This window comes from Procambarus clarkii, chromosome 23 (assembly GCF_040958095.1).
Source record: "Procambarus clarkii isolate CNS0578487 chromosome 23, FALCON_Pclarkii_2.0, whole genome shotgun sequence".
Taxonomy (NCBI): Eukaryota; Metazoa; Arthropoda; class Malacostraca; order Decapoda; family Cambaridae; genus Procambarus; species Procambarus clarkii.
The window spans coordinates 14812200-14838864 of NC_091172.1; the positions used below are offsets into that span (position 1 = coordinate 14812200).

General features: G+C 44.7%; 1 protein-coding gene across 1 annotated transcript in view; it reads right to left on the reverse strand.

Annotated features, from left to right (window-relative positions):
- LOC123764081 (chymotrypsin-like protease CTRL-1) overlaps positions 1-12961 on the reverse strand; it is a 184144-nt gene extending 171183 nt beyond the window's left edge. Inside the window, exon 1 of the mRNA XM_045751600.2 lies at positions 12517-12961. Coding sequence (XP_045607556.1) covers positions 12517-12527 — 11 coding nt within the window. The 5' untranslated portion in view covers positions 12528-12961. The remainder of the gene's footprint in view (positions 1-12516) is intronic.
- Positions 12962-26665: the final 13704 nt, after the last annotated feature.

Sequence of the window (26665 nt, forward strand, 5' to 3'; positions counted from 1 at the left end):
ACACTGAGCTGTGGGGGAGAGCTTCTAGAGAACACTGAGCTGTGGGGGAGAGCTTCTAGAGAACACTGAGCTGTGGGGGAGAGCTTCTAGAGAACACTAAGCTGTGGGGGAGAGCTTCTAGAGAACACCGAGCTGTGGGGGAGAGCTTCTAGAGAACACCGAGCTGTGGGGGAGAGCTTCTAGAGAACACCGAGCTGTGGGGGAGAGCTTCTAGAGAACACCGAGCTGTGGGGGAGAGCTTCTAGAGAACACTGAGCTGTGGGGGAGAGCTTCTAGAGAACACCGAGCTGTGGGGGAGAGCTTCTAGAGAACACCGAGCTGTGGGGGAGAGCTTCTAGAGAACACCGAGCTGTGGGGGAGAGCTTCTAGAGAACACTGAGCTGTGGGGGAGAGCTTCTAGAGAACACCGAGCTGTGGGGGAGAGCTTCTAGAGAACACTGAGCTGTGGGGGAGAGCTTCTAGAGAACACCGAGCTGTGGGGGAGAGCTTCTAGAGAACACCGAGCTGTGGGGGAGAGCTTCTAGAGAACACTGAGCTGTGGGGGAGAGCTTCTAGAGAACACCGAGCTGTGGGGGAGAGCTTCTAGAGAACACTGAGCTGTGGGGGAGAGCTTCTAGAGAACACCGAGCTGTGGGGGAGAGCTTCTAGAGAACACCGAGCTGTGGGGGAGAGCTTCTAGAGAACACCGAGCTGTGGGGGAGAGCTTCTAGAGAACACTGAGCTGTGGGGGAGAGCTTCTAGAGAACACTGAGCTGTGGGGGAGAGCTTCTAGAGAACACCGAGCTGTGGGGGAGAGCTTCTAGAGAACACCGAGCTGTGGGGGAGAGCTTCTAGAGAACACCGAGCTGTGGGGGAGAGCTTCTAGAGAACACCGAGCTGTGGGGGAGAGCTTCTAGAGAACACTGAGCTGTGGGGGAGAGCTTCTAGAGAACACCGAGCTGTGGGGGAGAGCTTCTAGAGAACACCGAGCTGTGGGGGAGAGCTTCTAGAGAACACTGAGCTGTGGGGGAGAGCTTCTAGAGAACACCGAGCTGTGGGGGAGAGCTTCTAGAGAACACCGAGCTGTGGGGGAGAGCTTCTAGAGAACACCGAGCTGTGGGGGAGAGCTTCTAGAGAACACCGAGCTGTGGGGGAGAGCTTCTAGAGAACACCGAGCTGTGGGGGAGAGCTTCTAGAGAACACTGAGCTGTGGGGGAGAGCTTCTAGAGAACACCGAGCTGTGGGGGAGAGCTTCTAGAGAACACCGAGCTGTGGGGGAGAGCTTCTAGAGAACACCGAGCTGTGGGGGAGAGCTTCTAGAGAACACTGAGCTGTGGGGGAGAGCTTCTAGAGAACACCGAGCTGTGGGGGAGAGCTTCTAGAGAACACCGAGCTGTGGGGGAGAGCTTCTAGAGAACACCGAGCTGTGGGGGAGAGCTTCTAGAGAACACTGAGCTGTGGGGGAGAGCTTCTAGAGAACACTGAACTGTTGGAGAAAACTTTTAGTCATAAAATAAAAATCACATAAGAGGGTCCTCCAGCCCTCCCCCCCCCTCCCCTCATCATTGTGTACAAAATACAATAACTGTGATTATTATTGTTATTATTACTACTACTATTAATTACTCTTAATATTATTAATACTAGATGCAGTAGTAATAATATTTCATTATTATTATCACATTATATACTTAAACCTATTTCCAGTTATAAAAATAATCAAGAAAAACATTTTACCAAGGTCAGTATTTCAGCTGATAGCAGAAAAAAGGAGGACCTTGACAACTTAAGAGCTCAACTTACGAGAAAATGTCACAAGGAAGAGAGCTATTTGGCACGTAGCGTAAGAACCATTATGTCAGAGCAACGCTACGGGTGGAGCTCTATAAGTGCTCCTGACAGTTATAGAGCAGGAGGCTGCTAGCTTCTATAGTGCTGGTAACGAGTCCCGTGTCTTATAGTGGGCTCCTAGTAGCTCTTGCACTATTAGTAGTGATCATAGCTGCGCTCCAGTTATAAATGAACTGTTACAATGCTTTTCGGGTCCGATGGGCAAGTTGTAAGGGTAAAGGTAAGTTCGTCAATTTTGCCCGAAACGCTATGTGTATTAGTGGCTTTAGGTATTGTATGTCCCAGCTCTATCTATAAATCTAACTTTATGTTTGTAACTCATCTTCTATGTATGTACTTTTACCTGAATAAAACTTTGAATTTGAATTTGAGTTACAGCTTGCTAAACCCCCCGAGCAACAGCGCCACCACCAGCGTGGAGGGGACACAAATCACAATATTAAATACTCATTAAACCTATTTATATCCTTTTTGTATTATATTGTTCATGTTTACTTATCCATTAACTTATTTTAAATTGGACAAAGCCAATTGACGCTCTCCTTCCTCAAAGCTCAATTTGTTGTTGTCCTATTTTGCTTGGAGTGCCGTGTTTTGTTTTTTGAGGGCAAGGCGTGGTCGCAGCCTCATCCATTGTTGTGTTAGTACCTGTCTCGTGTGCAGCTTAAGAACCGGTTCTTCTGGCCCTGGTCTTCATTCCCTTCGACTGTTCCTCAGCTCGGGTGATAGTTTTAGTGCGGCCACAACTGGGCATGACCAGGGACCACAAACACCAGAGTAAGACATGACCAGGGACCACAAACACCAGAGTAAGACATGACCAGGGACCACAAACACCAGAGTAAGACATGACCAGGGACCACAAACACCAGAGTAAGACATGACCAGGGACCACAAACACCAGAGTAAGACATGACCAGGGACCACAAACACCAGAGTAAGACATGACCAGGGACCACAAACACCAGAGTAAGACATGACCAGGGACCACAAACACCAGAGTAGGACATGACCAGGGACCACAAACACCAGAGTAAGACATGACCAGGGACCACAAACACCAGAGTAAGACATGACCAGGGACCACAAACACCAGAGTAAGACATGACCAGGGACCACAAACACCAGAGTAAGACATGACCAGGGACCACAAACACCAGAGTAAGACATGACCAGGGACCACAAACACCAGAGTAAGACATGACCAGGGACCACAAACACCAGAGTAAGACATGACCAGGGACCACAAACACCAGAGTAGGACATGACCAGGGACCACAAACACCAGAGTAAGACATGACCAGGGACCACAAACACCAGAGTAAGACATGACCAGGGACCACAAACACCAAGGTCAGAAACACCAGTTGACCACAAACCACACCCAACATCCGGGACATAACGGAGGTGCGCCTACACTTGTCCCGTCAACTGCCTGTCTCTGTTGCACTCTCTCCCTCTCCCTCACTCTCGCAGTCACTGTCTCTCCCTGTCTTTCACTCTCGCTGTCTCTTACTTTCGTTCTCCCTCACTCTCGCACTCGCTATCTCTCATTCTCGCTCTCGCTTTCTTACTCTCACCTCTCATCTTATCACTCACCTTCTCCCGCATTCTCTCACTTCTCGCTCTCACTCCCGACAGTTATTAATTAACCGGACTTATTAAAAACAACAAAAATAACAATATTATTATTGAATAATAATAGCATCAGTTCTTATTATTGAATAATAACAACAGATGTTATCCAATCAATTTCCCAGCCCACCCTCCTAAAATGACTACGTGAACCTACTATGGGCGCTGGTCTGCAATTCTTCCACTCCAAACTCTGTTCCATCCATCTCTCTCCCTTCTCTTTATCTTCCCTCATTTCCCCTTCTCTTTGTCCTCCCCTATCCCCCTCTCTCTCTCTCTTCTATACCCCTCCCCTTCCTCATAGCTTCTTACCCCTCCACAAACATTCAAATTACTATCTAAAACCATTTTCCTAGTAGCCTAAAATAATCCGCTACACCGAAATAATTTTCATAAAAGCCTTCCCCAACCCCCTAAAAAATACATACATGACAAAACAACAATTTTCATAATCTAAAATCCCAGACATAAAAATAATTTTACTAATAGCCTAAAATAATGGCCATCAGCCACCTCGGGGCCTCAAAGTGATTACACCAGACATAACAAGATTTAATTATTCTTCGTCAGGAAAAGTGTGTGTAATTAATCTTCTCTTGACACTTTGCAGCGACAAATATTTTGTCCATTTGCAAGAAGGTTCAGTGTTGTGTGTTGTTACCTAGAGAGGTCAGACCATAGCTCTTGGGCCCAAGAATTTTTCCTATGTAGATACTTACGCATAACCGAATCACGTCTTTTTTATGATTATATATATATATATATATATATATATATATATATATATATATATATATATATATATATATATATATATATATATGGGGTACCTCCTCTGATGTAAGTGTAGCTCTATCAATTACCACATCCTGGGAGAAAAAAAAATAATGAGTACTCAGAGAAGACCTTGTGGATCCTCACTGAACACACACACACACACATATATATATATATATATATATATATATATATATATATATATATATATATATATATATATATATATATATATATATATATATATATATATATATATATATATATAACAGTAAACCACATCATGGTGGGATTAAACATATTTCATCCCCCCAGACCCTCAGGAAGTTCCCGACCTTCACAATGAGAGGCGGAAGTTCTTCAGGAGTGTACAAGTTGGTAAGATGTTTTCCCACGATAAAGTGGTTTACAGTTTGTACGACATGGTTCATGGGGTTGGAATGATACTTGTTAATTCATGATTTATAAATAACCAAGAATTTTACACCCGACTCCAGCCCCTTCAGAGACTATGCTTGTGATCGTTCGCAGAGGATCATTCACCAATTAGTAAGTACTGTTTAACCAATAAGCTATATTTTCTCAGAAATAAATGCATATTGTTATGTATTATAATTTTGCGTATCGTTAGACCTAAGGAAGGTTTGGCGTTTTGGTTCTGGTGGCAGTTATTTGTATTTGTAGTACGAGGGTGAAGCATTTACAGAGTTGCGATTCGAGCAGAGGTCGTCAGTGAAGCACTCTTCAAGAGAGGTTCCAAAGTCATCAGCTGTGAGTCGTGTGTAAAGCCTCTTCCATTGACAAACAGTTGGTTGTTGTTGTTGATCTAGGGGGTGACATAAACAGTGGGTTGTTGTTGATTTATGGGGTGACATAAACAGTGGGTCTGGCGGTTGCTTGGACTGAACACTGGCCTTTGTTGATGAGGACGGGCTGCAATAAAGGCTGAAGGTGAACGAAACACGTTTAGAGTCTTTGCTTCGACAACGATCAAGTGAGCAATAAGTCAGGTACTGACCTACTGATCTAAACTATTATAAGTTAGCATTTGACTTGTACGCTGTGAACTCAACGCCCCTTTGTTTCGATGACCAGATAAAATAATTACAAGCAGAACCAATGCCCCTAATCTATCATATGCCTAACTATACACAACACCGTTAAGTGCATTAATATTAATTTATATTCAAGAAAACCTACTTTGCTTTGGTTACACAGAACATTAAAATTTACGAATACATTATGGAGTCGGCGGCAGTTTAGACGCGCACAGCCTCACCTAACCACATGTGTTTTTGCTTTCAAGAGAGACACATTGTTGCCAAGTTGACAAGAGCTTATTTTAATAGTTTTCTAGATGAAATACAACACGTTGTGTTTTATTAAAGTTACACGAAGTATACTCATTGAAGTCGGGGCTTAAGTGCAGACGTTCAACTCTGCAAGCACATGTAGGTGTGTACACATGAACATGTGGGGAAGGTAGGGGGTAACTATAAGGAGAAAACACAAAGCCAATATGATCATATAGCACTTGGAAGGCATATAAGGACAGGATAGGAACGGTGGCGAGCCACTTGAACCATAGGGGATCGAACGCCGACCTGCAAGAAGCGAGGCCATCGCTGTACCGACCACAGTACAAGTGGAGAGACATAGAGCGAATGAGGAGGGGCAGTTGGTATTATACATGCCAGTGACGTCATGATGAGTCTTCTGAAATGCATCCAACATGTCGAATTGAAGCCCAAAAAATTTCGGCCCTATTTTGATCTCAAATTAATGACGTAGCCTGTGCACTGAGCCAATTATAACCTTTCCAAACAAAATTCCTTGTGAGGCAGGTGATGAGAGCAAGGATTATGAGGCAAGGCAGAGGGAAGGGAGGAAAGAATTATGAGCTCAGGCAAAATAAAGGAGGAATTATGAGGAGAGGCAGAGGGCGGGGGAAGGGATCATGAGGCGACGAGGCAGAAGGTAGGAAAGAAATTATGAAGCGAGAAGTTTCATGAAGCGATTATTACGTTTTTAACACGTAATGAAAACGAAAAATGCCATTTTTAGATCGTTTAAAAACGAACAAATTAGGCAGGGAGGATGGACGGGGAGGGGGGGAGGAAAGGTATTACGAGGCGAGGCTTCAAGTGTCCGGCCACAGTCTAGGGCGCCAGTAAGAGTCTCAGATCATAACAAACGCCATTGCAACCATTTTTATCTTGCTATGATATTTAACGACCAGTGATGTGGTGGGCTACTGGTTACTTGTTTTGCTAATGAACTACCCAATTGGATAGTTTATTTCTGAGTTTATTCCAAACTATCATCTACTGATTTACCACTTGCGAGCTAATTAGCAATTATTCGTTAATGGCTTACCTAAGAGATAGGATTCTTGGAGATCTATTCTTGGATAATTTACTTCATATTATGGGCAGTTAACTGTGAACAGCTTAACGGCTCTTCAACAGTTTATAGTCTCATTACACACAGAAATCACAATAGCGTGATGCATCAAATGAACAGTAGCTCAGTCGATAAAGGCAGCGTCTCGGGTGAACTCGGACGTAGGTTCGAATCCTCGTCACAGCCCTTGTGGATTTGTTTATATTCTTACTTTAGCGATAGTACTTAGTTTAACCTTGAAAATCTTAACGACTTTTAATCAGTTTAAATCGTATCAAGTCGTTCAGTGTCTTCATAAACCTAATGACCATTAGGTAGTTTGACCTTGAACCAGCTTGCTAACAACGTCGATTAGTTTCTCCTGAGCAAATGATCACTTTACAGTAGTTTGCTCACAACAAACAAACCAAGCCATTACCGACTCATTGCTTGGAACTGACTACATAATCACCACCGGATGGTCGTTAACTATGGAACTGATGCAAGAACATCTAGGTGACTAAATTTAGGTGAGCACACACACACACACACACACACACCGGTGTGTGAGGGGAGCCGGTGGCCGAGCGGACAGCACGCTGGACACGTGATCCTGTGGTCCCGGGTTCGATCCCGGGCGCCGGCGAGAAACGATGGGCAGAGTTTCTTTCACCCTATTCCCCTGTTACCTAGCAGTAAATAGATACCAAGGAGTTAGTCAGCTGTCATGGGCTGCTTCCTGGGGGGGTGTATGTGTGTGTGTGATGTGGGAAAAAAAGCAGTAGTAGTAGAAACAGTTGAGAGACGGACCGAAAGAGCTGAGCTCAACCCCTGCAAGCACAACTAGGTGAATACACACACACACACACCCAAGAGGCCAGTGAAAAAGCTGGAGATGCAGGCTGGAGTGAAAGGGAAGGTACTCCGTTGGATACAGGAGTACCTAAGCAACAGGAGACAACGAGTCAGGGTGAGGGGTGAGGTCTCAGATTGGCGAGACGTTACGAGTGGAGTCCCGCAGGGGTCAGTCCTTGGACCTATACTGTTTCTGATATATGTAAATGATCTCCCAGAGGGTATAGATTCGTTCCTCTCAATGTTTGCCGATGATGCAAAAATTATGAGGATTGAAACAGAGGATGATAGAAGGAGGCTGCAAGATGACCTAGATAGACTGAATGAATAGTCCAACAAATGACTGCTCAAGTTCAACCCGAGTAAATGCAAAGTAATGAAACTAGGCAGTGGAAACAGGAGGCCAGACACAGGATACAGAATAGGAGATGAAGTACTTAATGAAACAGACAGAGAGAAAAATCTAGGGGTTGATATCACCCCAAACCTGTCTCCTGAAGCAAATATAAAAAGAATAACGTCTGCGGCATATGCGAGGCTGGCTAACATCAGAACAGCCTTCAGGAACCTGTGTAAGGAATCATTCAGAATCTTGTTCACCACATATGTAAGACCAATCCTGGAGTATGCGGCCCCAGCATGGAGCCCGTACCTTGTCAAGCACAAGACGAAGCTGGAAAAAGTTCAGAGGTATGCCACTAGACTAGTCCTGGAACTAAGAGGCATGAGTTACGAGGAAAGGATGCGAGAAATGCACCTTACGACACTGGAAGACAGAGTAAGGGGAGACATGATCACTACTACAAAATCCTCAGGAGTATTGACAGGGTAGACAAGGATAAACTATTCAACACTGGTGGTACACGAACACAGGTGGAAACTGAGTACCCAAATGAGCCACAGAGACGTTAGAAAGAACTTTTTCAGTGTCAGAGTAGTTAACAGATGGAATGCATTAGGCAGCGATGTGGTGGAGGCTGACTCCATACACAGTTTTAAATGTAGATATGATAGAGCCCAATAGGCTCTGGAATCTGTACACCAGTTGATTGACGGTTGAGAGGCGGGACCAAAGAGCCAAAGCTCAACCCCCGCAAGCACAAATAGGTGAGTACACACACAGGCCTGGTGGCTGAGTGAACAGCGCTCGGGATTCGTAATTCTAGGGTCCTGGTATCGATCCCCGGCGATGGCGGAAACAAATGGGACCACCAGGAATTGAACGTCGACCTGGCAGGCCGTCGATGTACCCATCAGTCCAAGTGGCTCGACAGATGAAGTAGCAGTGGTAGTTAATTTCAGATAGTTCAATTTTTGGTCCAGGATAGGCTGTGGTGGGGAAGAGTTCCAACCAAGTGATATACAAACCAAGAGGGATGATTGACCGCTGTAAGTGAGGCGCCCAAGAACTGAAGCTGAACCCCCGTTAACAGAGCAAAGAAGAACACAACGGATAATTCCTATTAACAGACAATCAGATGAGCAGATTACTATTGGTTAAATCAGCGCTTAACGGATGTCAGCACTGTGGAGAAATGCCCGACAGACCACTGGAACATTATCTTACACAGTGCTCAGTTACAGCCACAACAGACCACTGGAACATTATCTAACACAGTGCACAGTTACAAACCCATTAACATTTCAACTTAGATTCACCAAAGCAGAAGAAGTTGTTAAACACATGGGGACATAATCTTACTGAAGCGACCATACGAGTCATAAATACTCCGCCAAAGTAAAACAGAAACAAGACATAAGTAACACATAATAAGCCAGCCAGATGCTTAGGGCCCGCGCAGAAATATCATTGCAAAAATAAACAATAAAATAACGCTGAACGACTAATATATATTCACTAGCCTGCGATATAAACCATTTCCGTTTTCTTTACCACACGTACAACAGGGAATCGGGGATTATGGGACGAGGCAGGATAGACGCAGGTATTATGGAGCGAGGCAGGAGGGACGTAGGTATCAAGGAGCGAGGCAGGATAGACGCAGGTATCAAGGGGCGAGGCAGGAGAGAGAGGAGAAAGGATTATGAGGCGAGGAAGGAGAGAAGGAAGGGACGCAAGAGAGGCTGAAGGGACGCAGGGAATATGAGGTGAAGCAAGAGAGGGAAAGGGATTATGAAGCAAGGCAGAAAGGGCACGTACAACAGGAACAACATTGTTTACTATAGACGGCAGGTGTATTGTCCCCTACTACAACAGGTACAACAGGTGCGCCGTTCCTCATTGCAACAGAAACAACATTTTAATAAACAGGTTAAGAAACCCGGTCGATATACAGGTTGACAAACAGGTAAACAGGTTGATAAATAGATTATTCAGTATTAATAACGCTAATGAAAACAATAACGGTAGTGTTGACAAAAATAATATGATTAAAGTTAATCATACTATCAATAATGGTACTTTATTGTTTAATTAAACAGTTTCATGGCAGGCCCATGCGAAGGTTCGCCCAGTCTTCCACCCCCCCCCCCCTCACGGGGTCAAGTGACATTATAAAATATTTGAGATAATAGGAATCACTCTCATGTGCTTTCTCTCACTACCGACAAGTCTTACCACGTACACATTACGGTGTATAATACAGCTGTTCTATGATCTATACTAAACACAGCTATATAAGGTATACGGAACATTAATATTTGTTAAATACTAAACAAAAATATATTTACGCCAAAGAATTAAATTCAATATTTAAAAATTATTTCTAGAATAATTTTGGCATGATGCGATGCCTTCAAAGTTCAAAATAAAGCTTCGTGTTAAGAAACATATATGTTTTAAATTTGCAGTTCAAGTGAAGAGGTACAGGAAACAATTCCACACATAAACGAACGAGAAAACATTTAAAAAATTATTCTGAACGCGGCCATCATGGGGGGAGGGTAAACAGACAGTGCCCCCCCCCCATGCTTTGCTTTGGCAGGAGGGCAAAGCTTTGCTAGAAACAAACAGAAGTGTTGTTAGCTTAAGCTAAGTAGTTCTGTCTTTACTTTATAGCCTATTATAATAATTGTTTATTACACACACATAATATATATATATATATATATTACATAAATGTCCAGCATTACTAAAAGAAATCAATGAGCAGTAATAAAATGGTAAATTATTTAGATTAAATGTTACTGCTGTACATTAATCATGAAAATTTAAATATCAGAATCATTCATCTATATATATATATATGGAGCGTAGGTGTGTGTGTGTGTGTGTACTCACCTAATTATGCTTGCGGGGGTTGGGCTTTGGCTCTTTGGTCCCACCTCTCAACCGTCAATCAACTGGTGTGCAGATTCCTGAGCCTATTGGGCTCTATCATATCTACATTTGAAACTGTATGGAGTCAGCCTCCACCACATCACTGCCTAGTGCATTCCATCTGTTAACTACTTTGACACTTAACAAGTTCTTTCTAACGTTCCTGTGGCTCAAGTGGGTACTCAGTTTCCACCTGTGTCCCCTTGTTCGCGTACCACCAGTGTTAAATAGTTTATCTTTGTCTACCCGGTCGATTCCCCTGAGGATTTTGTAGGTAGTGATCATGTCTCCCGTTACTCTTCTGTCTTCCAGTGTCATAAGGTGCATTTCCCGCAGCCTTTCCTCGTAACTCATGCCTCTTAGTTCTGGGACTAGTCTAGTAGCATACCTTTGAACTTTTTCCAGCTTCGTCTTGTGCTTGACAAGGTACGGGCTCCATGCTGGGGCCACATACTCCAGGATTGGTCCAGGATGTGTGTGCGTGTGTGTGTGTCAGGAGATTCGATCAGCTTCAGCTCCTGTGCCCGCCTCTTATATCTAATATCTTACAAGCCTAGTGAAGCTATTTTTATCTTATGTTTGGACGCAGCCTCAACTACCTGTGTCCCGCTCCTGACACTTCTTCAACTCCCGTTAGTGTCCCATGGTCCTGGTCCCTCCCATGTCCCATGGTCCTGGGCCAACCCATGCACCCTCCCATGTCACCCGGGTCTGATTCCACCAATATACGGTAGCCCTGATCCCTCCCATGTGCACGATAAACCCCCCCCCCTGGAGTATTTTGTACGTCGTGACCATAACGCCCCCATCCCCCCCTCCGCTTTCTCTACTACCATGTAAACATGTACACACACACTGCCTGCCTGTCGCGTGTGAGAGAATGAGAATGAATGCAAGTTCCCTGACATCTGTACAACGGGTTTACAGTGACTATATGTAACAGGCGCCGTACCCTGGCAAAGGAACAGTTACCTCCTCTTCCACCACCGCCCTCCCTCCCTCCCTCCTGGAGCTGACATCAGCAAAAGGGAAAGTCACGTAAACAAACATGAGAGTGGCCGCTAGCTGGCGCTACTTTCACTGTCACTGGGTCCTCTGACGGTGAAGATTCCTGGATGCTATTATTGTCCTCGCCTGCACCTTGCCCTCGGCGATAGTGTCGTCACTGTTGGCGTCATCGTTGTTAGTGTCATCACTGTTGGTGTCATCACTGTTATCGTCATCATTGTTATCATCACTGTTATCGTCATCATTGTTATCGCCATCACTGTTATCGTCATCATTGTTATCATCTGATATCGTCGACACTTACCACTGTTATCGTCAGTTATCATCACTTATCGCCACATCGTCGTAATCATCACCATGGGTGCCATCACCACACGCCCTACAATCACTATATCTACATGTCAACACCGTCACCGTACAAGCCAGGTCGCTTTCCTGGGATGGACACGCTTCATGCAGGTCGGCGTTCAATCCCCGACCGTCCAAGTGGTTGGATACAACTCCATCCCCCCGTCCCATCCCAAATTCATATCCTGACCCCTTCCAAGTGCTATAGTCGTAATGGCTTGGCGCTTTCCCGTGATAATTCCTTCTGGAATGGTCAGTAGCATTCAAGACAAGTAAACAATCGTTAACACTCTCAATACATCGATTTCTCCCCCCCCCCCCCACCATCCTCTTCATCTCCCGCAGTAAACAAAATAAATACAATGTTAGTGAGGTAAGGGAAGGCCTTCGTAGTGTCCTACCTGAGGGTCATGTCAGTGGTCGTAGCGGTGACCGCTCCGCCGCTCTGACGACACTTGTGACCGCTAAGCCAACGGGACCGAAGAAAGAAGTTATGTGACCCGTAACTGCCCAAGTGTGTAGGGCGGGCGGGGTGGCAGTTGTTGAAGATGAATGAGACCAACTATGGTGGGGGTGAGAGTGGACGGTGGCGGCGGGCAGTCTTGTGGTGACACGACACACAGGCACACACGCACTCACACACATACACGCGCGGGTGAACGAGTGCACACGAGCTAACAACACACTCGCTGTCTGTACACAAACTGAGTCTTTACCTGCTCTCGTGCCTACACCTCAACCAGTCCCACTGACCCCCTTGTGCTGTACGACACTTTTCCTCCGTCTACAACCCTACTACGCTAATGTCTACCAGCAAACTCCTGGTAAAGTGCACGTAATAATGCGTCACACAACACTTTGATTAAAAAAACTGATTAGAAATTATTGAGAGGAAATGTGCATGAACCCAGCAGTAGTGGATAGTCTCCCAGGAAGCAATAGTTGAAGCGTCTGGCAGGGCTGACGTGCGGGACTCCTGCTTTCACTGGCGCCAAGCTGAAGGTCGTCTTGAGATAGATCTCATCGAGGCGCGGAGCTGGTTGTGCCCGCTGATGCTGCAGCCAGGGAAAGGCCAGGAGCGACAACACCCTCTGGTGGACACTTTGTGGTCTAATTGTTAATTGGTGGGTAACAGCCTAGCCTAGCAGTGGGGCAGCTGCTAACTACTTCCTCCTCTACCAACGATGGTCTCAGTGGGACGTCACCAGCTACCCCCTCCCCCCTCCCACACACACACACACTTCGCTGGTCACATATTCAGATACATATTATTAGCAATGCGAGGATTCTACATTTTATTGAGTAGTATTGCTATTTCTCACATATTTTCAAGATCTGTGAATTGATAATAATAATGAAACAAAATAATAAAACAAATAATAATAAGAAAATTATATTAGTATTATAATTATTATTATTATTATTATTATTAAGGAGCATTTGGGCAGTGTTATGAGAACGGATGGCTGCTTCCCACTAACATCATCAGTAGGGACTCCTGGTTCAACCTTGACGACCAGCGGACGTCTGGGCACCTGCTCCGCCTGGGAGCCGCCCGATCACATTGTTCCCGATTTTGGATTTTGATACTGCTGTTTGGCGTCCCTATTCAATGGTCCGGATTAAATTTTTAAATTTTGCCCCGAGGGGCGAGTTTATTGGGCAGCGCCACTCATCCTGTGAGTGGACATAGCGCCATAGCAGCATGTACAACACTCCCCAATAGGAAGAAAACCCGCTGGGTTGTTCATCCTGTCACTTGTACCCGGACACAGCTAGGACTTGTTTAACTGTCTCAAGTGAACAGCTTCTCAAACAAGAAGATTAACATTGTCTACCCCTTAAAATCTTACGTTATCTTGCGGGTACAAAATGGAGGAATCTCTTAAGAACAGTATCTATATATGACAAATAGTTTTCCTAACTCAAACAATGTGGGGTTTATTATTGTACACATATTTCTAATGACTCTTAGAGGTTCACATTCTCTCAGGAAGTGGTCAAGGCGGTGTCCATCACTCTCACTATAGATTCTGCAACTAGAATTGGTCCGGAATGTTTCGACGCCTCGCGCACATATTGTCTTGGGGTCACAGGACAGTTGATAAATTAACCCTATCAGGAGAAAGTGCCAAGCCATTACGACTATATAGCATAAAGATAGTTGATATATTTTGAACGTTTACTGGGGGTTCTTCGGGCGAGGGGACGGTGTTCGAGCCGGTGCTGGACACCGTCACCAAGAACCAGGAGGTCACCACCTGGAACCAAGAACCAGGTCGTCTCCCGTCACCAGGTGCCGGGCGTTGGTGGGGTCCTGGTGTCCCTCAGACGAGGTGGGCAGCTGTCTTCTGCTCTGCCGGGGGAGGGGGGGACACTGAATGGCTTCTGCGTTTTAGTTGGGGGCCGAGTTTTGGTTTTGCTACCCAGTGTTCTCTGTGTGGGGCGGGGCCGGTGCTTGTCACCCTGAGGGACTCCTGGGGGCTTCTCAATCATCTGCCCGTCTCTGCGTTTATTTGCCGCGAGACATATTTGTTTCCGCTAATAAGCGACATTCATTGCGCCATTAGGCTTCGTGATTAACCCTCCACGGGTACACCTGGGCGTATCCGATCCCACGATTGTCGTCGCCCCTAATTCAACAACAACATCATCAGTAGTTATGGCGGCTGGATTAACAAGCATCTGACCAAATGAAGTAAATATATCTATATTCTGAGTACTGCTGGGTTTCTAATACAATATATTCCGACGAGCAACACAGGCTGACACAGCAGTGACTCGTACATACGGCCATACTAACTAAACTTGCATTGAAATGGTACCTGAGCGCCTCATCACCTGTATCTCAGGTCCTGATCGGACCAATATAATATGGTGGCGTCCGGATGAAAATACCAGCAGGTAATATTAATTTATTTTGTTTTCTATGATTACTTCACGTAATAGCGCCTTCAAGCGTATTGTTGTTAACACACTAAGAACAGCAAGTAATAGAACAACCTTTTTGTACCCTCCTGTGGTTGAGTGTTCAACAACCTGCTGTACTCGGCATTGTAACGACTCAAACCAACAGTTGTTACAACGGTGGATAACGAATTAGTATTTAATATATGGCTGATTTTGTGGTAAAAATGACTCGACCAGCCATCCCACTTCATCTTTCACCACACCACCAGAGAACCATACTAATACATCACAACACCACCACACAATCCCACAACACCCCACCCCACCCCCTAAACACAAGCACAACTAGGCGAGTACACACCACCACTCTACACAATCACCCACCACACCATCACACCACACCACCACCACACCATCACACCACACCACCACCACACCGCCATACCACCATACCAAATACTCTTCCTGTAAGCCCGACAGTCATCACCCACATAAACTCATCAAGGTTATCTTATTTTTATTGAACATTTTTTTCTTATTATCAATAAGTGGCCGTAACCTGCACTCTCTCTCTCTCTCTCCCCTAGGAATCCGATGATATATTACGTCGCTTTGATTTCTTCCAATAGACACGCAATGCTGAAGTGATTACATACATCATCTGCCTTCCATGTGTGTGTGTGTTTATATACTCACCTACTTGAGCCTGCAGGATCGAGCTCTAGCTCTTAGCTCTTATCTTGGACTCCGCTTTTCTAGCCGTTGGTTGTCCAATGCGATGACTCCTGACCCAGTTCCTTATCATACCTGCTTTTAAAGTTATGAATGGAGTTAGCCTCTACAATCTTCTCCTTTAAGGCATTTCATTTGCTCACTTCCATTACGCAAAAGAAAAACTTTCTAACATCTCTATGACACATCTGAGTCTCAAGCTTTCATCCGTGCCCCCTTGTTCTGTTCATATTCATTGTAAACATTTCCTCTGTTGATATCCTTGTCAATCTCTCTAAGTATTTTGTACATCTGTTTTATGTCCTCCCTCTCTCTCCTCCTTTCTAACTTCGTCAGGTTTAGTTCCTTCAGTCTCTCTTCGTACCTCATCCCTCTCAGCTCTGGGACGAGTCTCGTTCCAAACCTCTGCATCTTTTCGAGCTGTCTTATGTGTTTTTTAAATGGTGGCTCCAGGATGGGGCGGTGTACTCTAAGACTGGCCTCACATAGGCGGTATACAGTGATCTAAACGCCTCCTTGTTCAAGTTTCCGACGGATGTCCTGACTTTTGCCATAGTAGAGTATGAGGCTAACGTTATTCTATTTATATGAGCCTCTGGAGTTAGGTTTGGTGTTATGTCCACTCCCAGGTCTTTTTTTCTAGTCGTTATAGGTAGGTAGTTTCCGTTTGTCGTGTATTGGCCTTTCAGTCTCTTGGCTCCTGGTCCCATTTCTATCACCTTAAACTTGCTGGTGTTGTACTCTAGCAGCCATTTCTCGGACCAGCTCTGTTGGTCACAGTATAGAGTCAGCCTCCACCACATCACTGCTTAATGCATTCCATTTGTCAACTACTCTGACACTGAAAATATTTTTTCTAACGTCTCTGTGGCTCATCTGGGTACTAAGTTTACACCTGTGTCTCCTTGTTCTTGTTCCACCCGTGCTAAAAAGTTTGTCTTTGTCTTCCCTGTAATTTCCCCTGAGAATTTTGTAGGTGGTTATCTTGTCTCCTCTTATTCTGTTTTCCAGGGACGTGAGGTTCAACTCCTTCAGCCTTTCCTCGTACCTCCTACCTCTCAGTTCCGGGACTAGGTGGCAGACCGCTGAATCTTCTCTAACTCTATCCTATGTTTAACTAGGTATGGACTCCAGGCTGGAGCTGCATAATCCAGATGTGTGCGTGCGTGTGTGTGTGTGTGTGTGTGTGTGTGTGTGTGTGTGTGTGTGTGTGTGTGTGTGTGTGTGTGTGTGTATGTGTGTGCGTGTGTGTGTGTGTGTGTGTGTGTGTGTGTGTGTGTGTGTGTGTGTGTGTGTGTGTGTGTGTGTGTGTGTGTGTGTGTGTGTGTGTGTGTACAGGGGATGAGAGCTAGCACGATGCCTGATGTATCAGAGAGATTATAACACCTAATTACCATAATATTTACAAGGCCGCCGGTGAAAGGTTTAATGAGATGATGATTGAGTGCATTACCTGTGGTCTGGTTCACATGTGTGTGATGATCAGGTGTAGAGGGGTGCTGCCAGCGTGGGAGTGGGTGTGTAGGCTGTGGTGGTGATGGTGGTGGTGGTGATGGTGGTGGTGGTGGTGGTGGTGGTGGTGGTGATGGTGGTGGTGGTGAGGGTGGTGTTGGTGGTGGTGGTGGTGGTGGTGAGGGTGGTGGTGGTGGTGGTGGTGGTGGTGGTGGTGATGGTGGTGGTGGTGAGGGTGGTGGTGGTGGTGGTGGTGAGGGTGGTGATGGTGGTGGTATTGGTGGTGAGGGTGGTGATGGTGGTGAGGGTGGTGATGGTGGTGGTGATGGTGATGGTAGTGGTGATGGTGGTGGTGGTGCTGGTAGTGGTGTTGCTGGTGGTGATGGTGTACCACCCATGTTAAATAATCCATCCTTGTCTACCCTGTCAATTCCCCTGAGAATCTTGTATGTGGCTGTTGTTACGTATCCCTAGTTAAGGACCTACCTTACCTTACCTTGAGGTTACCTTGAGGTGCTTCCGGGGCTTAGCGTCCCCGCGGCCCGGTCGTCGACCAGGCCTCCTGGTTGCCGGACTGATCAACCAGGCTGTTGGACGCGGCTGCTCGCAGCCTGACGTATGAGTCACAGCCTGGTTGATCAGGTATCCTTTGGAGGTGCTTATCCAGTTCTCTCTTAAACACTGTGAGGGGTCGGCCAGTTATGTCCCTTATGTGTAGTGGAAGCGTGTTGAACAGTCTCGGGCCTCTGATGTTGATAGAGTTCTCTCTCAGAGTTCCTGTTGCACCTCCGCTTTTCAACGGGGGTATTCTGCACATCCTGCCATGTCTTCTGGTCTCATGTGATGTTATTTCTGTGTGCAGGTTTGGGACCAGCCCCTCTAACATTTTCCACGTGTAAATTATTATATATCTCTCCCGCCTGCGCTCAAGGGAGTACAGATTTAGGCTCTTTAGTCGGCCCCAATATTCTGAGGACACTCAGAATATTTCATCTATTGATAAATTGTGAAATATAATATATTTCATGTATATGTATTAGCTTTATTATAATGTTGATAGAACATGGCAACATATCTGGGGGAGGAGCGGGCTTGCTGTATTCACCTGATTCATACCTGTCCATGACCGGTCAGTTTGGACGAGAATAAAGGTACGTGTTCACGCGTTGAGTTACCAGATGTCTCCTCTTATATTATTCATACTTTTTTTATTTACCTATGATTAAACATGTTGTACTTTGATAATGTCAATTTGCATGTTGCAGAATATATTTTGTTTTAGTTTATGGCTGTGTGAGAACGATTACTTTTCTCATAAGTTAATTTGTATGTAAAGTACTCGTTCGCCATCCCCTTGTCTAGGATGGAGGGGGGGGGGGGTGTCGGGTGTGCGCCTCATGAGCAAGTCAGTAGCGTCCAGACCTCAGTCTGGGGAACATCTTTTTAGTTAAATCTGTGTTGTGCTGTATATTTTTCCGTAGGATAAATTAGTTAATCTGAGGAGACTCCCATTTATATAAAGCCATTTTTCTCTTAGTAATATTTACGTGAGTACATATGTTGTTATATTGAAACTTGCATATAATTTTGAATTATACTTATATCACATATATGCCTGTTTACTTACAAACCTAACGTTCTCCAGATGTGCAACCAGTCGTAGCCTAATTATTCTTTCAAGTATTTTACAGGGAATGCTTGTCAGTGATACAGGTCTATAGTTAAGTGCCTCCTCCCGATCACCTTTCTTGAAAATCGGCACGACATTTGCTTTCTTCCAGCAACTGGGCAATTCTCCCGACATAAGTGACTCATTAAAGATCATTGCCAGAGGCACGCTGAGGACCTGCGCTGCTTCTTTTAGTATCCATGGTGATACTTTTCAGGTTGGGCTGGAACAACAAGGACAGAGACCGCCTGGTAAAGACAGTGTTTGCAAACGAGGCCACGAAGGAGGATATTCTAGAAAGGAAGAGTCATCTGCAATATGTGGAGGAATATAAAAAAGTATTCCTCCAGAATGACAGGACAAAGGAGGAGAGAGCCATGGCGACAGAGGCAAGGAAGAAGTGCAGGGAGAGAGAAGTAAATCAGGAAATAACAGCCTGAGACCCTGTTAACCACCTCACAGATCTTCACACCTATTGAACAGCTTCCTCCATCAGCAGAACGCTCACCAAGAAGGGGACAAGAGGATGAACAGAAGAAAGTGAGCTTCATGGCAATGTACACTAACATAGATGGGATTACAAATAAAACAAGTGAACTTGGAGAATGGGCATTAGAAGAAAACCCAAATATAATAGCACTCACAGAAACAAAGCTAACAAAAGTCATAACGAATGCAGTGTTTCCACAGGACTACTATGCAGTGAGGAAAGAGAGAGAAGGAAGAGGAGAAGGTGGTGTAGCTCTACTGATAAGAAGAGGCTGGAGTTTTGAAGAGGTGCTTATTCAGGGCTGTGAAGATTTCAGTAACTATGTGACTACATAACAGGTACCATAGCAATTGGAGGAAAAAAATTATAGTAGTAGTCATATATAACCCCCCGCCAAATGACAGCAGAGCCAGACAGAAATATGATAGAAACAACATGACCACCATCAATATAATAGAGAGAGCAGCTTCTGTATCTAGCAGGAACGGATCCAGACTACTAATCATGGGAGACTTCAACCACGGGAAGATAGATTGGGAGAACTGAGACCCACATGGAGAGCTAAACTGCTGGACGTGGCAACAAGAAACTTTCTAAGCCAACACATCAAGGAACCAAAAAGAATGAGAGGAGAGGATGAACCAGCCTTGCTTGATCTGATATTTACCCTAAATAAGTCGGATATAAGGGAAGTTAAGTTGGAAGCCCCTCTGGGAATGAGTGATCACAGTGTATTGATCTTTGAGTACCTGGTAGAGCTAGGAATTATCTCCCAAAAAAAAAGAACGAGGAAACAAAGGGCTGGGGTACCGAATGGGAAATTATGAGGAGATGAGAAAATTCCTAAGGGATATTCCTAAGGTTGTTACAAGAATGTAACAACTCTTGTATATATCTCAAAAAAAAAAAAATATATATACCATGGGACACAGAACTCTGAATTAAGTCCGTACAAGACATGATGGACTATGTCACCCAAAACTGTCAGGAGGCAGTAAACAGGTTTATCCCGGCCCGGCAGGAAAAAAACGAGAAGCAAAAGAAGAATCAGTGGTATCATAGGGCATGTATGAAAGCAAAGGAACTGAACAAAAAGGCGTGGAGGAACTTCCGAAATAACAGAACACCAGAAAGCAGAGAGAGATACCAGAGAATCAGGAACGAGAATGTTAGTGTGAGAAGAGAAGCTGAGAAAAAGTAGGAAAATGATATAGCTAATGAAGCCAAGACCAAACCAAAGCTACTCCACAGTCACATCAGGAGCAAAACAACAGTGAAGGAACAGGTGATGAAACTTAAAATGGGTGAGAACAGGTACACAGAGAATGACAAAGAGGTGTGTGAAGAACTCAACAAGAGGTTCCAGGAGGTCTTCACAATAGAACAAGGTGAGGTCTCTACGCTAGGAGAGGTGGCAGTAAACCAGGTGGCCTTGGGGAGGTTCGAAATTACAAGAGATGAGGGCAAGAGGCATCTGTTGGATCTAGACGTGAGAAAGGCTGCTGGCCCAGACGAAATCTCACCATGGGTATTGAAAGAATGTGCAGGAGCACTTTGCTTGCCACTTTCCATAGTGTATAGTAGGTCACTGGAGACGGGAGACCTACCAGAAATATGGAAGACGGCTAATGTAGTCTTAATATACAAAAAGGGTGACAGACAAGAGGCACTGAACTACAGGCCAGTGTCCTTAACTTGTATACCATGCAAGGTGATGGAGAAGATCGTGAGAAAAAACCTAGTAACACATCTGGAGAGAAGGGACTTCGTGACAACCCATCAACATGGGTTCAGGGAGGGTAAATCTTGCCTTACAGACTTAATAGAATTCTACGATTAGGTGACAAAGATTATGCAAAAAAGAGAAGGATAGGCAGACTGCATTTTTTTGGACTGTCGGAAAGGCTTTGACACAGTACCCCATAAAAGGTTGATGCATAAGCTGGAGAAACAGGCAGGAGTAACTGGTAGGGCGCTCCAGTGGATGAGGGAGTACCTAAGCAATAGGAAGCAGAGAATTACAGTGAGGGGTGAGACCAGATTAGCGTGAAGTCACCAGTGGAGTCCCATAGGGCTCTGTACTCGGACCTATCCTGTTTCTGATATATGTAAATGATCTCCAGGAGGGTATAGACTCATTCCTTTAAATGTTTGCTGACGATGCCAAAATTATGGGAAGGATTTAGACAGAGGAGGACAGCTTGAGGCTTCAAGAAGACCTGGACAAACTACAGGAATGGTCAAACACATGGTTGTTAGAGTTTAATCCAAGCAAATGTAATGTAATAAAGATAGGCGTAGGGAGCAGGAGGCCAGATACAAGGTATCATTTGGGAGATGAAATACTTCACGAGTCAGAGAGAGAGAAAGACCTGGGGGTTGATATCACGCCAGACCTGTCCCCTGAAGCCCATATCAAGAGGATAACATCAGCGGCATATGCCAGGTTGGCTAACATAAGAACGGCATTCAGAAATTTGTGCAAGGAATCTTTCAGAACTTTATATACCACATATGTCAGACCAATCCTGGAGTATGCGGCTCCAGCATGGAGTCCATATCTAGTCAAACATAATACTAAACTGGAAAAGGTTCAAAGGTTTGCCACCAGACTAGTACCCGAGCTGAGAGGTATGACCTACGAGGAGAGACTACGGGAACTAAACCTCACGTTACTGGAAGACAGAAGAGTTAGAGGGGACATGATCACCACATACAAGATTCTCAGAGGAATTGACAGGGTAGATAAAGACAGGCTATTTACCACAAGGGGCACACGTACGTACAAGGGGACACAGGTGGAGAGTGCCCAAATGAGCCATAGAGACATTAGAAAGAATTTTTTCAGTGTCAGAGTAGTAGACAAATGGAATGCATTAGGAAGTGATGTGGTGGAGGCTGACTCCATACACAGCTTCAAGTGTAGATATGATAGAGCCCAGTAGGCTCAAGAACCTGTACATTAGTTAATTAACAGGTAAGAGGCGGGACCAAAGAGCCAAAGGTCAACCGCCGCTAGCACAAGTAGGTAAGTACAACTATGTAAGCACACACACACACACACACACCAGAATCCTCTGCATGCTTATCTTTCAATAAGACATTACTGGCGGGCACTTTCCCGACATCTTTGTTGAGGAGCGGGAGTGTTTGTCGGCGGGAGGTGGACAGTTCACCCAATATTGTTCTTCAAAGCACCTCAAACGTCCCTCGCTCTCCTCAGCCAACCAGCCATTCCAGGCTGTGGTCATTCCACCCAGCGGCCGACCCCAAAGACACATACATCAATTGTAAAATGCTGTTCCTTCAAAATAGGAATATTCTCAAATATAAAGTAATATTATTAAATATTTCCATATTGTTTATATCTAAGCAAAGGTTAAGTTAGGTTACGTGTTTTGGTTGTGTTGGGAATTATTTGTATTTGTAATCTGTCCTCAGGCCAGGCTCGTTAAAGCGGCGGCCCTTTTCCCGAGACGAATTGGTCAGTTTTAGCATAATATGTATTGAAAATAGGATTACTATATAAATTAATATATATTAAAGTTCTAGGTTAATTAGGCGTTGGTTAGGTTGAGTGTTTAGGTTGTGTTGGCGATTATTTGTACTTGTAATACGCGGGTGAAACATTTACAGAGTTGCGATTAGAAGAAAGAGCGTCAGCGAAGCACTGTTCTAGACATGTTAGAACGTCCTGAATCGTGCAGGCCTTCATCTAAACACAGACCTAAAGTCCATTCCATGCACCCGCCAAACCCAATAGTGGTAGTGGTAGGAGTGGTGGTGGTGGTGGTGGTGGTGGTGGTGGTGGTGGTAGTGGTGATGGTAGGAGTGGTGGTGGTGCTGGTGGTGGTGGTGGTAGTGGTGATGGTAGGAGTGGTGGTGGTGGTGGTGGTGGTGGTGGTGGTGGTGGTAGGAGTGGTGGTGTTGGTGGTGGTAGGTGTGGTGGCGGTGGACCTCACGACTTCCTTGAATTCTGTTGGGTAACAAAATATTTATGAATGAAAAACGTTTGACACAACGACTCACAACTGAGTCGTTGTGTAAAACCTAACTAACCGACCTCTCACAGTGTTCTAAAACCATGACAAGCATCTCCAAATCATACTTGATCAACAAGGCTGTGATTCATACGTCAGACCCCGAATAGCCGCGTCTGCCAGACCGGTCGACCAAACCACCAACCAGGAGGCCTTGTCAGAGACCGGGCCGCCGAGACGTTGAACCTCGGAACTAACGCAAGGCAAGGCGGCCAGCTAATCCCCTTTCCCAGCGCCACTTGGGTAGGGGTCAGCGTACCCTCCCACAACCCCCCCCCCCCCCCGCCCCCCGGGACGTGGCGCAGGACATCCTAGACACAAGACAACCTTCCCACAGGTGCCCTTGACCATCCTGTCATTTAGAAACTATTACTGAAGATTATCTAGAAAGTTTATACTGAATGACCTTTAGTTCTGTTTATGGGACGATGATTTAATCGGTGCCATTTTCTCGAGAGCCAAGAGGAGAGTTTTAGTGACTCGAAGTCATTCACGTTGGGGTCCGAGTTTTGTTTGGTGAACTTGTCGGTATTGTTGTATGGGGAAGTTGACCCCTGGTCTTGCTTCAGCTTTGGTCACAGTTCACCTGACACACAGGTTTGGTTTATGTTATTGAAGACGTAAAATCTGTTCTTAATTCTGATTTGTATGTTTAGAAATATTGCTTTGTCTATGAAAGTTGATGGTTTAGGTTTTTTTTAGTTTAGTTAATTTATTATGCACCCTATATCCATCTTGTAGGCGGTAGTGGAAAGGGTTACAGAGGCACATAATGGGCTCAGGGACTGAACCCCACAATTAATTTAGGTAAGCAAGTTACAATCTTGATGAGCTAGTTATAATATGCAATGCTCATTTTCACATCAACAATGAGTTCGAGATCGACCATAAGAACAGGTTCTAAATTAAGCAACTGACATATGTGGAGAGCTAGTGTCACAATTGATATGTTTGTCCTGCACACCGCCCCCCATCCAGTGGGCAGCGGTGGATAGGTTACAATCACTTAGTTACTACCTACAGTTACCAAACTGGGAATATTTGGCTAAGATTCCTCGTAGCAGATCATTTTGAATGAAATATTTACACATCTCTGGAACATGTTACAGAACTGTCTCTAAATTCACGTATCTTTTCGCACTCCATCATATAGTGACGGAGGGTGTGCGAATAATTTTGTTGACACAGTTTACATTTGGTTAGGTCTGCATCAGCAGATAATGAGAATTCACGAAAACAGCATTAAACACTGAACAAGTTATATTTAAGTGATGAATATCTTACGAGAAAACGGATTCATATATCTTATACCTATTAAACAGAACGTCTGTGCCTGTCTATATGTCTGTCTCTTCGAGGTTGGAGGCCATCTGCGTGCCTCACACACGAGAGATTCAACTGTATAGATCTCTGGTGCGGCCCCATTTGGATTACTGTATCCAAGCATGGAGACCATATCTTCAGATGGACGTAGCTGCTCTGGAGAAAGTGCAACACCGAGCAACAAAAATCATTCCACAGCTAAGTCAACTTGCGTATCAGGAACGGTCGAGGGTCACAGAGCTAACAACACTACAAACCAGCCATAACAGGGCGTAACTCCTTGAAACATTTAAAATACTGAACAATTTGGAGGATGTTGATCCAAACAATCTCTTCAGAAGGTCAGATGTAACACAAAAAAGGAGCAACAGTTTGAAGTTCAACAAGCCACAATGTAGGACTGAGAACAGGAGAAGTATTTTCACCCACAAGGTTATAAACCCATGGAACTGCCTACCCGTCGAAGCCGTAAATGCCAAAACTCTGTTAAAGTTTAAAATCCAGCTAGGAAAGATCACAGCAAATGGGAGGACCATCGACAAGTCACCGGCTTTATCATCAGGTAAATTCGGGTAAACTTTTCATTTTCTGTGCCTTTTTTCCGAGAATGGTCATAGTCGGGTCGGGGTCAACCTTCATGCCCCCCTTTGGTTTAAATGGCAAATTGTACTAATTTCCAACCTCGCTAAATACCAGCCCTTACTAAGCTTCCTCTAGCATATTATTTTCGATATGATTAAATGTTTGTTTGTCTTGTGTAGTTTATTGATGACAACCAGTGTTTAGTGAAGATGGTTACCTGAATTTTCCTGACGGTTACTACATATATAATGGCCTCGACGAGGACAGGAAGCCGGTGGCTTGTCAAAGGTCCCTCCATTTGTATAACCCTATGGGTGAAAAAGATCTCCTGTTTTCTGTCCTGCATTGTGGCTTGTTGAACTTGAAGGGAAAGTGTGGAAGAGTGGAGAAAGTTGTGAGAGGTAGGAAAGTTAGTGAAGGTGGTGAAGGGTAGGGAAGGTGGTGAAGGATAGGAAAGGTGATAAAAGGAAGAAAAAGTGGTGAAATGTAGAGAAGGTAGAGACGGGTATGGAAGGTGGTGAAATGTAGAGAAGGTAGTGAAAGGTAGGGAAGGATAGTGAAGGGTAGGGAAGGTGGGGTACAAGACCATTGTCAAAGTTAAAATGATGATAAAAGACAGAAAATATATAGATCGATATATAAGATTTTTAGGTATAATATTTTACCGTAACATTATATTTTAAATACCCACATAATGTTTTATTTTTTCACCCTCAACTGAATACTTAAGTCTACCTATAAATTATAGTAGTTTTCTTTGGTGAACAAGGCTTCCGTTTTTTGTTCTTTGAAGGGGAGGTTATCTTGAGGTTATCTTGAGATGATTTCGAGGCTTTTTAGTGTCCCCGCGGCCCGGTCCTCGACCAGGCCTCCACCGCCAGGAAGCAGCCCGTGACAGCTGACTAACACCCAGGTACCTATTTTACTGCTAGGTAACAGGGGCATAGGGCGAAAGAAACTCTGCCCAATGTTTCTCGCCGGCGCCTGGGATCGAACCTAGGACCACAGGATCACAAGTCCAGCGTGCTGTCCGCTCGACCGACCGACCGGGGACATAATTTAGTTTATTATAAGTTATTCAATGTCGTCCAAACTTTTTGGAATAGTTGTATATGAAAAGGGATGCAACTGTTCCAAGCTTCAGTATCGCAGCCTAAATCGAAAGGGAGAATTTTAGTAGTTGTTTTTTCTACGAATTTTACACATTTTCAATAAGCCTCTACAATCACAAGTTTCAAATTAAATAATTTCTATGACACTCTTCTATCACATTAGCATATAATAAAGGATCTGTGTGACCGGATTTTCCAAAATATGTTTAGTTTTACTAATACAAATAGTCAAATTCCCCC